This window comes from Equus asinus, chromosome 8, assembly GCF_041296235.1.
Source record: "Equus asinus isolate D_3611 breed Donkey chromosome 8, EquAss-T2T_v2, whole genome shotgun sequence".
NCBI classification, from domain to species: Eukaryota; Metazoa; Chordata; class Mammalia; order Perissodactyla; family Equidae; genus Equus; species Equus asinus.
The window spans coordinates 25,780,441-25,798,428 of NC_091797.1; the positions used below are offsets into that span (position 1 = coordinate 25,780,441).

The 17,988-nt window shown below is 52.3% G+C and overlaps 1 protein-coding gene across 2 annotated transcripts in view; it reads right to left on the bottom strand.

Annotated features, from left to right (window-relative positions):
* Nucleotides 1-2,581, bottom strand: part of GLP1R (glucagon like peptide 1 receptor) — a 44,622-nt gene extending 42,041 nt beyond the window's left edge. Inside the window, exon 1 of one of the 2 annotated variants that reach the window (XM_070514984.1) lies at nt 2,290-2,581. In XM_070514984.1, coding sequence (XP_070371085.1) covers nt 2,290-2,367 — 78 coding nt within the window. In that variant the 5' untranslated portion in view covers nt 2,368-2,581. The remainder of the gene's footprint in view (nt 1-2,289) is intronic. The other variant, XM_014831016.3, reaches the window with a different exon arrangement.
* Between the last annotated feature and the right edge of the window lie 15,407 nt (nt 2,582-17,988).

Sequence of the window (17,988 nt, forward strand, 5' to 3'; positions counted from 1 at the left end):
ACCAGCTAATAGCAGAACTGATACTTGAACCCAGCTTTGTCTTGTTCTAAACTGAGGTGTCAAAGGCTTGTCTCCTCGGTAGACAGCTCCCTCACAGGATTCTTGGGGAGGTAGGGAAGAGGGGAGGGGATGGTCCTTCCCAGCAACAATGAAATCTAGGTCCCCTTCTTCAGAGGTCAGTTCAGCCATCTTCTTGCCTGCAGAGAAGTGGCTTCCAGCCTGGCCAGACCTGCTGGAGGACAGCTCACTCTGTGCTCTTCCTTCAGTCCCTCTGGGTAAGCGGGTATTGGGCACCAGCCCAGCCCTGAGCCCCTTTCTCCTCTCTGTTCCTGAAATGCTGGGTGACCTTACACAGAGAACTCTCTTTTTCAGAGCTTTTGTCCTCCTATCAATGACATGGAGGGAGTAACTCTAGTCTTGCAACCTCATGAACAGAAAGTAGAACGCAAAATCCACCATTTTTTAGAGTCTTATACACGGACACAAGTTGTGTCACAATTATTGCAGTCTAACCTCAAAGGCCCTGTTGCTCAGGTCTCTGCGGCAGCCAGGGATGCTCAGGGCCCCCCAAGAAGAGCATCTCCCAAAGCTCCACCCTCCCTGCTCACAGTCTGTCTCCTCCTGCTGCCCTGCTCTCCCACCCCAGGCCTGTTATGGCCCCAGGACATTCAGCTGTTGTCTCAGACCCAGGCTAAGAAATAAGGGGGATCGAAGAAAGGGCAGGTTCAAGACACCCAACACCTCTGGGAGAGAGAACTCTGGGGAGAAGATGGGCAGCTTCCAGAACCTTTCTACTTCCCCTTCCTCTCTTCCCTTAATCCAAACGGGGTCTGCAAACTTGGCCTGGAGCAGGATGGGACCAGGGAGCAGAGCCTTCCACCCCCACCCCATCCCAGCCTGGAGGAGGTAAAGGTGACAGAGAAGCACATAATGGGTCTGCAGTCCTGGCTCCTGAAAGATCCCAACCACACCAGGGAGGCAGAGGCCTGGCTGGGGTGTTGGGGGAAGGTGCCATGGCAGGGAGGGTGTGCCCTGGGGCTAGGGGCAGTAGCTGGACTGAGGGACAAGGAGAGGGAGAGAATGAGTCCAGAAAAGAATTTAGGGGCTGAAAATGGGCTAGCACCTTAGCTGGGAGGCACATCTGTTCATATCTGGGTTCTCAGCCAGGGGTAAAGTGGGCCCTCAACAAGCCCCTCAACCTGCCGCCTGGGACAAATTTCAAGGCCTGCACAGGCCCACTGCCCAAAGCTCTTGGTTCTTTAGGTCTGGGGGTAGGAGTGGGAGGCAATGGGAGGACACGATTCCCTGACACAGGACAGTCCACCACAGCCTGTGCCTCCTCTCTGCTCAAGCATCTCACAGCATCTTTGGACAATTGCCCTCTCCAAAACATGCCAACCACAGCCCCCAGCCTGCAAGCCTGGGGCAGGAAAGACAGGAGGACCACAGTGAGGGCTGCAGGGGTCCACCTGCAGTCAGTTCTCTGAGGGCACCAAGGTGGCCAGGCTGCCCCTGTGTGTCCCAGTACACACCCTGGTATGTGTTGTCAACCTGGGGGGGTCGGAATGGGGGGTCAGGTGAGAGTGTGTGAGGGGGGCCTGGCTGCTTCTAGAGGAGCAGGGAGCCTCCTGCATGTTTGCTGCAGGGGCTGGGGGGAGGGGGGCACTCAAGTTCCATCTGGGAGGTCACAAGGAAGGACAACAAGCTGCCACCGCAGGGTCTCTAGGGCTATGACTCAAAGGCTGTGCTGGGGAGCTTGGGAGCGGGGAATGGAGCTGGGTGTCCACCCCCCGGCCCTCTTCGCCCTCCCAGAGCCTTCTCAGGGTCTTTGACCAAGAGGGCGGGTTGAGGGGGTTGGCACTGCGGGGAAGGGGTCCGGGCGCAGTGGGAGAGGTGAGGTCGGGGAGGGGGCGAGTCGCGGGCTGTCCCGGGGCCGCAGACCCAGCTATCGGAGGAGAAGGAGTTGGGAAAGTGGTCTGGGGAGAGAGCTGCGGCGCACAAGTCCGCGCACGGCGGCCGCGGGGCAGCCGATGCCCGGGAGTGGGGCCCCGGCGGCGGGGAAGCGGGCGCCTCGCCGGGGCCGGGAGAGTGGTCCGCCGTCCAAGCCCCCAGCTCGGCCACCCAGCCCAGGGCGCCCAACTCTCCAGTCCTTACTCCCCCGAGGCTTTCGGTTCCCTCCGCCTGCGGCCGCGGAGTTTCGCTCAAGTCCCGGCCGCCCCTGCCAGGACCCTGCGCCCGCCGCCCGCCGCGCCCCCTGCCTCCCGCTTCCCCGGGGTCCGCGGGTCTCACCTGGGGGCGGGGGCCGGCCCTGCCCACCGCCCCGAGCAGCAGGAGCGCCAGGCGGAGCGGGCCGGGGGCGCCGGCCATGGCGGGGCGCTCAGCACTGGGCCATCGCTGCCACCTGCGGAACCGCGCGCGGCGACGAATCCCGGGCGGGTGGCGGGCGCCGGTCGCCGGGGGAGGAGCCGGCGCGGAGCCGCTCCGCCCGCGGGAGGGGCCGGGCGGGGTCCCGGGTCTTCCGCCCCGGCCGTCGGAGGCCGCCGGGCCGCCCCGCCGCGCCCTCAGCCCGTCCCGGGCCGGGAGGTGCCGGGCCCCGCGCTCCGGGCGGGCGCCGCGCGGACTCAGGAAGCGCAGGAGCCGGGCCGACCGCTCTGAGCGCCGCCGGGGCGCTTGGCCCGCCCCCACCCCCACCCCTGCACCCCAAACCTCCTCCCAGGTTCCCCCGGCCGAGGAAAGCCAATCCACTGCCACCTACTCAGGGTAATCCGAAGGAAACTGAGGCTGGAGGAGCGCATAGGACTCGTCCAAGGTCATACTGCCCGTTAGACCCCTCCCGGAGAGTGTAACCCCAAGAGCTGCGAGTGTAGTAAGAAAGATCCACCCGGCAGGGTTACCCCCTTCCCAAGTCCTCTCCTCCTTCCTGGGCTCTGTCCCGAAGGCAGCCCTGGGACAGCCAAGGTTGGGGGCAGGAGTGGGGAGACAATGACAAGTGAATCAATGGAGCCCAGAGCCGGGGGAGGTCTAGAGGTTGCCCCACTGCGGCAGCCCCCGCGGCCCTTGCTCTGAATCACTGGGCTCTTAGAACCCATGTGTCCTTGTGATGACGTGTGCCCAAGCTGTTCCCTGTGCTTCCTGGATCTTTGTCTCCCTACTTTGCGGGCACTCTGTATCTTACCTGCCTTTGTATCCACTCCCACCTGCAAACAGTGTGGGGCAGGGGATGCCAGGCCACCCTCAGGTTCCCTTTCTGCACCCTGGCTGTGGCAGAGAGTGCCAAGAGGACACTGACTTTATCTTCCCTAATGCCCTTGAGGAGTGGGGGTGGGAAAAGGGGATTACTCGCCCATCACAGAACTTAGATGTCACAGTTGGGAAGGGGGGCAGCAACCATTCAGCCCTGGATCCCCCAAGGGGCATGTCTGGACCATTCCAAAGAGAAGGGAGTCTGTGAGAGCAGCTGTTCCTCAGGGAGAGAACAACACTTCTCAAAGCCCCAAGGAAGGTTGAGGAGGGGAAGTGAGAAGGTGGAAGGAGATAGCCAGTGGGAGGACTACCTGGGGGTCATTTATTCCCTCCCCTGCCCAGACATCAGTCTGTAGTCACCTTCCCTGTGCCACTGGGGATTAGCTTGTTCAGCTGCTTGTGACAGAAACCCCAAATAACAATGGCATAAACGAGGGCTCTCTCCTGTGAAGCAAGGCCAAAGGTTCAGCCCAGGGCTACAGCGGTAGCTCCCTGATCATTAGGATCCCAGTTCTTCTAACATCCACCATTCTCATGGCCCAAGCCTTCCACCGAATGATCCAAGGTGGCTGCTTCAGATGGGGCCATGATATCCAAATTCCAGCCAGCAGGAAGGAGGAAAAGGAAGAAGATGGGTGTACCATCACCACCAGGACACATCCTGAAAGTGGCAGTTGTCAGTTCCACACCCATTGGTCAGAACTTCAACATTTGGGCACTTGCCTCTAGCTGTAAAGGAGGCTGAGAAAAGTACCCTTTATTCCAGGCAGTCACTGGCAAGGTTAAATGTTAGGGCTTTTATTACTCTAGAAGAAGGCAAAATATGTGGATATAGATACAGATATAGAGAAACAACTTGCAGGCTCTGCTATACAAGGTTTGGGGGCTGGGGAGAGGTGGAGAGGAGAGAACAGGATAAGAGGCTAGAGAAAGTATTCAGACAGAACTGGGACTTTCCCATGAATTTATCAACCTCCAGATTACATTTATTCAATACATATCTATTGAACACCTGCCTGTGCTGGACACCGAACTAGGTCCTGGGAATAAAGTGGTGATGTTGTCCCTGTCCTCAGGAAGATTGTTTTCTAATGCAGGAGAGAGACATTAAACAAACAATTATTGGAGCCATTGACATTACAATTACAATCCTGATGAGCACTGTTGTGATAAGCAGATGCTGTTGAAGTCGCGCCCTCAGTAATTAAAAGACTACTTTCTCTCTGCCAGGGCTGTCTCTGACCAGGAGGAGACTTTTACGTCCAGCCAGGGCAGGGGAGGCACCCCTAGGAGCAACTCTCAAGCATAGGTGGACAGGAGTGGATGGATAAATACCCCAGCTCCTCACTCCCTGTGTCAGACAACTCAGAGGTGTGGACCAGTGTCCCAGAGGTCCCACTGCAATGGAGCCCCAGCCTTCCGCAGTGGAAACCTGCTCAATAATGCTCCCAGTGTTGGCTTCCTCCCCTGGCCTGTCTCACTTGCCAACAGTAGGGAACTAGTGCCTCCTGGGGGCACCTCTCAAATAAAGATAAACTACTTGTCCTTAAATCTTTGCCTCAGGGTCTGCTTCTGGGAGAGCCCAGCTGAAGTCTGAGCATATGAAAGTATCCAGGGACAGAGGCTGGCCTCCTGAGCCCAGACACATTTGGGTAGCAGATTATTCAACCTCTCCTTTTAACACCTTGGGGTCCAAGCCTCTGAGTTTGCTGTGACGCTACCTCTCATCTCAGGATGTACAGCCCTGGGTCGTGGCTGTTTCCTTCTCTTTAGGCCAAGGCTCCGAGAGGGCCAGTGCACCATATTTCAGCCCTGGCCCCCTAAGTGCCCACTGTTCGCAAACCCTCCTGGTTCAGCCTCTGGGTATGATGGATGATACTGGGCGCTGTATCATCCTGCACCTGACACAGGTGCTTCCCTGGATGTTGCTTCCGTGGATGTGCCTGCAGGGGCTGGGAGTGGGAGGTTTTGTCTCCCCAACTGGGAAGGTAAATACTTTTCAGAGTAGGTCCAAGGTCTGATTCCCTTCTTTTTTTTTAAACTTCACTTCTCTCTTTCCCTCCTTATCCAGTGTGCTCGAGGATTAGCTTTCTCAAACCCTTATCTGACCTCGTCCCTGAGCCCATCTGTTGGTTCCCCATCACCCAATCCTCAAAACTCGTTAGCATCTAAGGAGTCTGCTTGGGCTGCCCCCAGCTTACCTCCCAACTAGACCTCTTGCAAGTTCTTCCTCCCACCTCTTGGCTTTTGCACACTCAGTCCCCTCTGTCTGAAGTGTCCTCACCCACCTTGCTTGCCTGAGCTCCTACTCATACTTCAGGACCCAGCTCAGGCAGGCCCCTCTCTAAGAAACCTCTCATCACCCCTTCCCCTCAACACCCCTTCAAGGCAGCGTGGGTGCTCTTGTCAGCAGCAAGAGCCCTGGAAGGCTCCCGGAAACCTGCTTCTCCTCCAGGATTCCCCAACCTCTGCCCACCGCCAGAGCCTCAGTGAAGGAGTCACCCCCACCTGCAAGCTTTCCATGGTCTTCCCCACCAATTCCTCAGGGCCCTGGTCCCTCGTGCTTATGGCCATTTGGGCACTTTGGAGTCTTCTTGAATGTTTGCTGGTGAGTTTCTCGGTTTCCCCATGGCCTCTGAGCCCCGTGAGGATAGGGGTCTTGTTTTACTCATCTCTGCACCCACAGCACCCAGCGCAGTGCTCAGGACATACTAGGTGGTCAGTGACTCTTGTTTAAAATAACAATTGGAATGAACTGAAGCATTTACCGTGTTCTGTCACCGTCTTTATTATGACTTTCCCGCATTAGACTGTGAGCTCCCTGAGGGAAGCGATGTGTCCTTGTTCATCTCTGGATATCCAGCATCAGCACAGGCCCAGTACATGGTGCTCAGTAATGTTAGTTGCAATTGAAATACATCAATCCAAGTGTCCAGGGAAGTGTCTGGAGTGTTGAAGGTGCTCGAAAACTTAAGAGAAGAAGGATGAGCTGGGAGAGGACAGTCTGTGTACTGGGGTGCACAGCCCTCCCTCCCACGCTGTGAGCAGGGCCCCTCGCTCAGGCCCTGCTATGGTCTGAATGTTTGTATCCCCCCACTGCCACCAAATTCATATGTTGAAATCCTAACCCCTAAGGTGAGGATATTTAGACATGGGGCCTTTGGGAGGTGATTAGGTCATGATCACAGAGCCCTCATAAACGGCAGTGGTGCCCTTAGAAGAGAGGTCCGGAGAACTCCCTCCCCCGCTTCACCATGTGAGGCCGCAGAGAGAAAATGGCCACAAATGAACTAGGAAGCAGGCTCTCACCAGACACCAAATCTATTGGTGCCGTGATCTTGGACTTCCAGCCTCCAGAAGCGTGAGAAATAAATGTTTGCTGTTTATAAGCCACCAAGTCTATGATATTTTGTTATGGCAGCTCAAATGGACTAAGACAGGCCCCCTAGAACAGAGGGCAGGATGAGCTCCCTAAGAACGGAGATTTGAATGGATGGAGTACCATTTGCTAAACTAATAATAACCGTGAACGAAAGCAGTAGCTGCTACTTATTGACTCCCACTCTGAGCTGGGTGCTGCTGAGTGCTTAGTGGGCCCTGATCTCCTCAAGTGTTATGAGCAAGTACCGTTATACCCATTTTATAGCTGAGGAGACTGAGGCTCAGGGATGAAAAGTGAGTTGCTCAAAGAGCAATGCTGGTATTCATCTCAGGTCCACTTGCCCTCCTGATGAGCAGCTGGATCAGTGGCAGTGCCGAGGGTGCAGGCTCCAGCTCTGCCAGCCTGTCTCGGGAGCACCTCTGCTGTGGCTCCTTCCTCCACAACCCAGAGCCCTGGGTCCTGCTCCCTGCCCTCATGCCCGAAGATTCTCCTGTGGCCCTAAAGTGGGGTACCCTCAGCTTCCACTAAGAAAACTTGGTTTTCAGATCATCTTCAGAAATGGGAATGATGTGTGCATCTGAGGAAAAGATACTGCAAGTGCCTGTCCCTGTGGAGACAGATCTGAGAGCAGGTCACCTCCCCCCCCCCCCCCCCCCCCCCGCTTTGTCCCTGCCTGGGGGAAACCCTCTCCTTAGTAGGAAGACCTGGCTAGTGGGCAGGATAGAATCTTTCACTTGCGGGAAGGGGGAGAAGGAAGAAGCGGGGAACAGAGAGAAGAGAGGAAGGGGAGAGTGGGGACAGGAGAAAGGACTGCTAACAAGGACAGATGTCTCTTGCCCATATAATTCAGGTTTCTTTCCAAGCTCCAAGTTCCTAAGAGACTTGTTTCTTTTCTGAAGCTCAAGACCATATCCCTCTTCTGGGAGACCAGATGAGGAAAGAGCCATCATCTTTTAGCCTAATATAAACGCACGAGCATGCACCCACACCTACACACAGATCTTAGAGTCTGTCAGTCTTGGGTTCGAATCCAGTGCAATCACTCACTGAACATCTCTGAGCCTCGGTCTCACAATCTGTAAAATGGGGACAATAATAAAGGCCACCATTTACTGAGCACTTGCCTTGAGCCAGGCACTGTTCCAGGAGCCCCATGAGTGTTACTTCGTTTAATGCTCGGCATCGCCCTCACCCTAGTCATCATCAGTAGAGTCTGAAGACTTGCTGCTGGGAGAAGGCAGAGACCACAAGAGTAGGCCCAGGAATCTGCCTTCTGCAGGAGCCAGGAGAACCTGGCTGCCAGCAGCTCCCAGGGGTAAAAGAGTGTGTCACTGAGGATGCCCTTGTGGGCCAGAGCTCCACCGCCGCACCTCCTGCTTCTCTTCTTGGACCCTGCCCTCTGTCCCTGACCCAGCGCTTCCAGGAGCAACCCTGGGTTGTGAAGTGGGATCTCCATTTTACAAATGAGGACTCTGAAGCACAGAGCAGTGAAGTAACTTGCCCAAGATGGCTTAAGATAGCCTAAGAGAGCCCGGATGTAAAGCGGTCCAGACCCCGCACACTGACTGTGTAACCCACAGTCGCCACCTTGTAGAACAGTTTGACATCAGAAACAGCTCTTGCCCAGAACCTGGCACAAAGAAGTCCTCAGTAAATGGCAGCGTTAACACCGCTATTATTCCCCACGGCCCTCCATCTTCCCCGCTGTCATTGCACCAGCTGTGCCAGGTCTCGGCAAGGCAGCAGGTAGGGCCGCTAACGCCCAGGGGTCTGGCTCGGTACATCCCTTCCTGGCCAGTGTCTGGGGGAGAGAGGAGCCCAGCTGGATCAAAGAGGCCCTTCCCCCTGTGCGGTGCCACTATTGCTGCCCCCTACTCACCAGTCCAGCCGGGTTTCCCAGGTGCTGGGGCCTGTCCAGCTCCGGGCAGTCAGCTGGGGAGGATTTATAGCCTCTTGAGCTACAGTGATTATTGCTCCCTTGGGCAGATGCAACACACCATATTTCCAAAGTGTCACAGCATGGTTTTCAAAACCAACTCCTTTGTTGAGAGAGAAGTCATGGGATCACTCCCTCTTCCCAGGGAAGAAAACTGAGACCCACAAGAGTCGGGGATTAGCTTGAGGTCGCTTAGAAAGGTATTGGCAGGGTTGGTGCACCTCTAGACAAGGAAGAGAAGAAAATGAGGTGAGAACAGCAGAGCTCCTCTCTCTCCTTCGCATGGGGACTTCAGCCAGAAGTGACAGAGGCTCCCTCCATCTCCCCTGGGAGGGATTGGTGTCGGAGGTGGGGAGAAGGTGAGAGAAAACCCAGGGGAGGGAGGGTGACCCGGGAGAGGGGCTTGGTAAGAGCAGTAGAACCAGCCAGGGTGGCAGCTGTTGCCCTGAGAGGCATCTGTTCTCTCCTTTTTGACAGGAAGATTGTGCAGCAGAGCTGGCTGAATTGCTCCCCAAACCTGGGCACATAGCACGTGTTAGTTTCCTGGGGCTGCCATAGCAAAGTACCACAAACTAGGGGCCTTAAACAACAGAAATGTATTGTCTCACGGTTCTGGAAGGCTGGGGGTCTGGAATCAAGGTGTCGGCAGGGTTGTTTCTTCTGAGGGCTGAGAAAGAGAGTCTGTTCCAGGCCTTTCTCCTAGCTTCTGGTGGCCTCAGGTGTTCCTTGGCTTGTAGACGGCATTCTCCCTGTGTCTTCATGTTGTCTTCCCTCTGTGCATGTCTCTCTGTGTCCAAATTTCTCTTTTGTATGAGGGTGCTGGTCATATTGGATTAGTGACCTTATTTTTACTTGATTACCTCTGTAAAGACCCCATTTCCAAACAAGGTCTCTTTCCAAGGTACTAAGAGTTAGGACTTCAAGAACTCTTTTTGGGAGGGGACGTGATTCAACACATAACACACTGAGGCCACATTTCCTGGTCTCCCTTGTGTTTAGTGCAGCCATTGGAATGTGGTGGAAACTGGTACAGGCCACCTCCAGGCTTGGCCCATAAAACCTCCCACACAGTCCTCCACACCCTCTCCTCCTCCATCTACCAGCTAGACACAGATGATCCAGTGGAGAACTCCAAGGCCCCAGGGGACTGTGGAACCACAAGACAGAAGGAGCCTGGGTCCCTGAATGACTGTGTGGAGCAGAATTTCCTGCTGACCTGCACTGGATTGTATCGTGTTAAGCCACTGAGATTCAGAAGCTGTTTGTGTCTGCAGTTAGCCTACCCTGACAAACACAGCTGGCATGTGCCCCTGAGCCATTCTAGGAGCAGAGTGAGTTAGTCCAAGCAGAGGGCTTCTGAAGGTCCCCTCTTTGTAGCTGCAATTAGGTAAATAGGACTCCTCATTCTGGGCCCATCTCCTCCTCCTTTGCTCCCTTCACCTTTGTCAGTGGATGGCAGCATCAGAAAGGGGATTCTGGGTCTCTGTGGCTGTGGCTCCTGGCTTGGGGCACAAACCTGTTTGTTCTTATCCATCTGGCTCCTCTCTATCCCTTACCCTAGTTATCTCCACCTGTCTGTCTTTTTCTCTGGAGAGAAGGTGGGGGTGGTTATGACAGAGCCCACCTGTCCCTTCACAGAATTAAAGCTCTGTAGGGAAAGAGGAAACATGACACATTCCACACGTTTGGAAATCAAATAAAAAGGAAGCATCACACGAGCCTTCTCATCGTAGCCTTTCAGCGCCTCCGTCATGGCTGAGAAACCCACTGTGACCGAAATGAGAAATGAAACCAACATCAACCAGAGTCTGAAATAAGAGGTGTCCTCAGACTGACATGCTAACCGGCCCACCAGCAAGCGGCATCCTTCTTAGAAACTCTCCCTAGCTGTTCCCAGCTCGTAGCTTCCTTCAGACCAGCCAATTACAAGCCTCATAGAAGGGAGGAAACGCTCTGCAGAGGGGCCTGCGGGGCCCCAGAAGTTCTCTCTGAAAAGAATGTTCTGGAGCCGGGGTGAGGAAGCTGTCACTGACTTTCAGGAGTCGGGATCACCTCCAGGGCTGAGTTAAGGTCACTGTAAAGACTCATCAGAGTGCCCCAAGGCAAGAAGGATGAGCATGCGGGCAGATAAGACCTCCTGGCAACGGCCTGACTCTCATCCAGGAGCCTTCTGGATCTGTCTCACTGACACAGGCTGGACAAAATCTTCTCCCTCGGTTCTGTATAAAAGGAATGTGGTAACCCACTTCCTTCCTTCCCCTAAATAGTAGAAAACAAACACAGAAGGGAAAATCTGAAAGTTTCTGGGCTGACTCCTCTCAGCAACCTGCACCAGGCTGCTTAGTTCTCTGAGTGGTTATCTATGGCCACCTAGCATCTCACGGGTCACCCCCAGGATCTGGCTTGAAGCAGCTGCAGCCATCTAGGACTCACCCTGCAGATGTCTCCTGTACCTCCACAAGGTTGCAGACAAGAAGTTTCTGCTCCCGTCTCTGGTCATTTCTCTCAGTTCCATCTGACTAGTGACACGGCAACACTTCAGAATTCGTGACTAGCCTACCATTTGGGGAAGCTCAGAGTCTCCTTTTGTTGTTGGGATCTGACCTATAGACTTGGCCTCAGGTAGACCTGCAGCTTTGCCCCGCAGGTGACATTTTCCGAGGACCAAGTCTCTTTCATTCTTTCCCCTCACAAGACCAGCTCAAGAGTCACTTCCTCCCCTGTTCTGAACGCCCTCGCTCCCAATGCACTCAGTGATGCTCCGGTTTCTGGCCCATTTGCCAAACGGGATGGCAAACAAAGCTGATGAACCTACCCAGCACGTAATGGCTCAGATGTCCAATCCCCCACCATCCAGGTGCTCTCAGGGGGAGCACCTCTGGGGAGTGGGCTCACAGAATTAATTCCAAGCATGGCGGTTTTGCCGTATGAAAATGCGCAAACACTTCTCCAAGATAAACGCTGATGATGCTGGCACTGCAGGAGGGGCTGGAGGCCCCGGGGGTCCTGGAATGGGAGGCCGTGGAAACTCTGGCAACAGCAGCCAGGGATGGAGTCTCCACTGTGGTCAACACCTGGGCTGAAGCTCCAGAACTCACAGAGGCAAATCGAGGACAAGGAGTGGGTCCCCATCATCAAGCCAGGTCACCGAGTCCAGGATATGAAGAACAAATCCCTGGAGATCTATCACTTTCCCTCTTCCCATCAAGGAGTTTGAGATCATTGACTTTTTTCTGGGAATGCCCCTCAAGGAAAAGGTTCTGAAGATCATGTTGTACAAAAGCAGACCAGGGTCAAAGAGATTGTAGCCATCAGGGACTACAGCAGTCATGTCAGTCTGGATGTCAAGTGTCCCAAGGAGGTACCCACTGCCATCTGCAGGGCCTTCATTGTGGCCATGCTCTCCATCATCCTGGTGCAGCAGGACTACTGGGGGAATGATGTCGGCGCACCCCACATAGTGACAAAACACTGCGGCTCTGTGCTAACGTGCCTCATCCCTGCCCCCGGGCTCCTATGCCCAGGAAGCTGCTGCTGATGGCAGGTGCCACCAGCTCTGCCAGCTTTGTCAAGGCCACTTCAGCATCACGTCCAAGACTCACAGCTCTGACCTCTGGAAAGAGACTGTTCCCTAAGTCTCCCTGTTAGGAATTCACTGACTCACATCAGAGTATCAGAGGGGCCCACCACATGCGGATTTTGTACAAGAAAAATCAGTGAATTAGACCTGAAAGCAAACCAACAAACAAAAATCCCACAAACATGGTACGGGAACGTCCTAAGGAGCAAGTTCTCCTGCAGGCTCCCAACTACCATGTGGCTTAGGGGAGAGGCGCTGGTTGGGAGTGGGAAGACCTGGGCTCTCACGCAGTTCTTCTGCCATTTCCTTTGTTCCCTAAAGCAGGTCACCTCCACTTTCCATCTGTACAATAATCTCTGCTATTGCCTGCTTACAGGATGGCTGTGAAAAAGAAACAAGATAATGCCTGAGAAAGAGCTTTGGAAATGGCAACACAGAGGCCTAGGGAAGCCTCACGGTCATACCTACAGTGCCCTGGGCCCCCACGGTCACAGGCTCACGGGCTTTCCTCCCAGCTCTCCTCCTCTTCTGTCCTGTGCCATAGCCAACCCGAATGTGTCGTTGTGGTTTAAACTCAGCCTGCTTTTGTCCATGTCTAGCCTTTGCTCCTGCTGTGCACTCCTCCTGGAAGGTTCTTCTCTCCTATTTCCTTAGGTCAAATCCCCTTTATCCTTCATGCTCAGCCTACATACTACTTCCTCCAAGGACCTTGCCCTCCCAAAGAAAAGCTTTCCTCTGCGCTCCTATGCCACCTTATCTTTAGCACAATGACCGCTCTCTGACTTACATTGTGGCTATTGGTGTGCAGAGTTTGTGATCTCTGCCATGGCACCTGACTGAGGGCAGGGTCCCTCTGGCATCTCACCTGAGCGTTAGCATGGAGCTTGTGCACAAAAGGCACTGGACACCATCATATTGAGTTGCAATCAATCAGAAAGGACCTCTAGAGGTAATCAATGTCTTTGGGCCCTGGAGGCAGAAGATGAGCGGCCAGGCTCCAGGGAGCAGGTCTATAAACATCTTTTGACAGAAAAGCCCAACTTCAAAGCCTAGCAATTTTAGATTATATTTGCATTGGAGGCTTTTAAAATAGCAAAACTTTAGATTTATGTCTCCGTGAACAGATGTGGAAGGGAAAATCAATTCCTCATAGGATTGGCTTATTTGTTTTTTATCGCAGTGCTAAATATTATGCACCAAGTGACAAATTAATACATAAATTGACCTAGAGACGTACACACTAACTCCACTGGATGAGAACAGAGTGAGGACCTTCTGGAGCTTCTCGTGGCTGGATGTGGCAGATGTCTGCACGTTATGTGTCAGTCAAGTTGGAGTTCCCCAAAAAGATGCTGGAGGTGAAGACAACTCTAAAAGAGCCCAGACTTTTCCCCAGAAGAGGGGAAACACTCACACACGTTGTTTCATGGTATGGAAGGCTGGCGCCAGCTTGCCACTGGCCTCGGAGCCTTTCCGGGGCTGTTAGAAGGATGTCAGGAGAAAGGCTTGCCAGCACCCTGGCCCCTTCTCACCTGTGCCTTCCTCCAGGATGAGAGGAAGAGAATGGAGAAACATCACAGACTGGCCCTGAGGGCAGTGCCCTCTGGAGCTGGCGGGGGCCTGCCCACCCCAATCGACCACCTGCTGTCCCCTGGCGTGGCTCCAGGAGTGAGTAATGTGAGCAACTGAAGCATGAGCATGACCATCCTCCTGCAGGCATCAGTGTCCGCACCCTCTCAGGAACCTGGAGGGCAGAGTGGGCAGGTGGGCATGAGAGGCAATGGCGGGGCCACATGAGAAGATACGTCTGCTCATCCCCTTGGCCGCTGTCCCACAGCCCAGGATTCTGTAGGCAGGGGAGGGACCAGAGGGGGATGTGCGATCCGGGATCCACCAGGGAACACCACAGCTGACTTCTGGCAGCCAAGGACCGGCGTGGGCTTCCAGAGAAAACAAATCAGGCAGAAAGAGCAAGACTATTCTCTAAAAAAATTCCATAAACATGGAAAAAAACTAAATGCGACTGCTTTCCCCAGGAGAGGGGATGACACATAATAGACAAAGCTTCTGACGTGGTCTAATGAAACACCAAACCGTTGGTTCTTAACTCTGGAGACAGAGAGAGAGAGAGAGAGACTAAAGAATATTTTCTATTTGTCTGGCAACCTCTCACTCAGGTTCTCATCATGATGGACACCGGATGTCCTTTGAGGGGAGAATAGAAGAGGAACAATAGAAAGGGGGGAGGATTTGCATAGTCAGGAAGGGATACATGGAAACCACAAATGACAGATGGGTGTCCTTATCCCCTCAGACACAGGTTGAAGTCCGCCATCACACGTCTGAGGAGGCTGGGGCTCCGGTGACAGAAGCACCCATGAATTTGTCATTTGGGAGACTGCAAAAGAGCCCCCACATTCATAAACACCATCTTGAAGCAGCTTTGAAGGTGCCAGGAAATTAGAGGCTCCAGCGTCGAGTGGAGCGTCTGCACCGGGTCAAATGAGGATTTTGCCTGGAAATAGAGAGGAGGTGCTTTAATTAATCAGCCACAGCCTGAGTAAGAACGAGAAAGCACTTCTGTCAGGAAAGGCAGGGAGCTGCCAGCGCAACACATATGTGTAAGCGAGGAGGAATTCCCCTCTCCCCAGGACACCTGTTCAATTAAAACTGTTTATAAGAAACAACTGTGACACGGTCACCCTGCCACATCCCACATTCCCAAGGAGGGTGATTTCGCAAGCCCCAGAGGATAGATGCAACAGAACCTCTCCCTCTCTGGCTCCTGTGGGGGAGAATGGAGCAGTTAGGGTAATCTACTATAAACCGACAGCTTCTGAGGAATTGGTATTGTTTCACGGTAGACGAAGAACATTTTCATTTCTTGAGCATTCCGCCAAAGTATTTATATCCATCTCAGAAGGGCGTATGTAAATCGAGACTGGAGCTTTCAAAGAATAGGGTTCCTTTTTTGCAGTCAAAGCCAGATGCTGGAAGAGAGAAGCAATAGAGTTAACAAACTTTTTTCCAGGTGCTCAAGGTACAAAAGTCATTTTTTTTCTAAGGGAAAATGTAGCTCTAGCCTTCAAAAATTCTTGGGGAATTTATAGCTCTGGAAAAATAGCAATTAAGAATGGACGCTTTCAGGGGCTGGCCCCGTGGTCGAGTGGTTAAGTTCGCGCGCTCCGCTGCAGGCGTCCCAGTGTTTCGTTGGTTCAAATCCTGGGCGCGGACGTGGCACTGCTCGTCAGACCACGCTGAGGCAGCGTCCCACATGCCACAACTAGAAGGACCCACAACAAAGAATATACAACTATGTACCGGGGGGCTTTGGGGAGAAAAAGGAAAAAATAAAATCTTTAAAAAAAAAAAAAGAATGGACGCTTTCAGATTTCAGTTGTCTTTGTGTTATGGGGTCTTTTCAAAATCTGTCCTGTCACTCTGCTCAGTCTGGGGGCTCCCTCAGGCAGGGACCCCTTCATCCCCAACCACTCGGAGGGGACAGGAATCCCACCTCCCTCAGAGTCTCTGTCCCACCTCTTCAGGCCCCGGCGAAAGCTCTCTGCATTTCAGGGATGTGCAGACTGTGTGCAGATGTCAGAAATCCTCTCCCTGAAGTTGTCAAGATCCTCTGAGGAGACCATAAAGAGAAAGCAAGGGAAAACATGTTCATGATTTGTTTTTAAATCAAAGGAGGTGAAGAAGAGGATGAGAGGAGAAAAGGAAGAGTGTGGAGGAAGAAAGGCAGCGTCATGGATGCTGGGTGCTGCCCAGACCCCTCCCTCAGGTCCCAGGCTTCCCCGGCTGCCAGGTGGTTGGCTTGCCATTGGCTTACAGCTACCCAGCCTCCTTGGTCCCCTTACCCCATGTGGGTCCGCCTGCAGGGCCATCCCAGCTCCGCGGCTCCTGTGGGTGGCCGAGGCCTTTGCTGTGACTGCATCACAGCACTTCTCCCTCTGCCCAGTGCTGCTTCCTTCATCCCCTCCACGGGAGCTGTTCCCGGGAAACCTGCACACAAAGCTCCATCTCAGAGTCTGTTTGCAGAGAACTTGACCTAAGATGGGTAGAGGGGCAAAATTTTTAGTGTTTTCAATGGGTGGACAATTTTCATCGCCTACAGAAAAGCCCGATAAGCCAACGTCAATACAGCCCTGGTAACGTTTGGCGGATTCCTTGTCCGTTCAGTATTGGGCGTGTTTCTGTTTATGCTGTATGTCCTAACTCTCCCTAGAGTGTTGTCATGTGACATTTTTGTGTCTAAAGCAGGATCATTTTTTAAAACCTTAAAAAAAAAATCAGAGATTCTGTTAGACACCTAAGATTAAGTCACTGAGTTACTTTGTGAGTGGCTTTTTGGCTTTTTAAATGGAAAGGGTCTCCATGGTTCCCTAATTTTTTAAAAGATTATTCTATTGAGGTCACATTGGCTTATAACATTATATAAATTTCAGGTGTACATCATTATATTTCGGCTTCTGTATAGACTGCATCATGCTCACCACCAAAAGCCTAGTTGCCGCCGGTGGCCATACATGTGTGCCCTTTGACCCTTCTGCCCCCCTCCCATCCCGTTGCTCTCTGGTAATCTCCAGCCTGTTCTCCTTATCTATGTGTGTGTTTGTTTATGAGTGAAATCATACAGTATTTGTCTTTCTCTGTCTGACTTATTCTGCTTAGCATAATATCCTCAAGGTCCATCCATGTTGTCACAAATGGCGTGATTTCACTTTTTTTTACGGCTGAGTAGTATCCCATTGTGTATATATACCACATTTTCTTTATTCGTCTTTTAATGGGCACTTGAGTTGCTTCCAAGTCTTGGCTATTGTGAACAATATTGCAAGGAACATAGGTGAGCATACATCTTTTCAAATTAGTGTTTTCATGTTCTTTGGATAAATATCCAGTGGGATAGCTGGATGATATGGTATTTCTCTTTTTTAGTTTTTTGAATCTCCATACTGTTTTCCATAGTGACTGCACCAGTTTGCACTCCCACCAGCACTGTGTGAGGGTTCCCTTTTCTCCGCATCCTCTCCGACACTTATTATTTCTTGTCTTTTTAGTAACAGCCATTCTAACGTGTGTGAGGTGGTATCTCAGAGTAGTTTTGATTTGCATTTCTCTAACTAGTGATGTTGAACATCTTTTCATGCGTCTGTTGGCCATCTGTGTATCTTCTTTGGAAAAATGTCTGTTTACATCCTCTGCCCATTTTTTGATCGGGTTGTTCATTTTTGTTGTTGTTGAGTTGTATGAGTTCTTATATATTTTGGAAATTATCCCATTATTGGATATATGATCTGCAAATATTTTTTCCTAATTGGTGGGTTGTCTTCTCATTTTGTTGATGGTTTCCTTTGCCTCGCAGAAGCTTTTTAGTTTGATATAGTTCCATTTGTTTATTTTTTCTTTTCTTTCTCTTGCCTGAGGAGACATGATATTCAAAAAGATACTGCTAAGACAGATATGAGAAAGCGTACTGCCTATATTTTCCTCTAGAAGTTTTATGGTTTCGGGTCTTACATTCAAGTCTTTAATCCATTTAGAATTAATTTTTGGATGTGGTATAAGATAATGGTCTACTTTCATTCTTTTGCATGTGGCTGTCCAGTTTTCCCAACATCATTTATTGAAGAAACTTTCCTTTCTCCAGTGTATGTTCTTGGCTCTTTTGTTAAAGATTAGTTGTCCATAGACATGTGGTTTTGTTTCTGGGCTCTTGATTCTGTTCCATTGATCTGCATGCCTGTTTTTGTGCCGGTACCATGCTGTTTTGGTAGCTGTAGCTTTGCAATATATTTTGAGTTCAGGGAGTATGATGCCTCCAGCTTCGTTCTTTTTGCT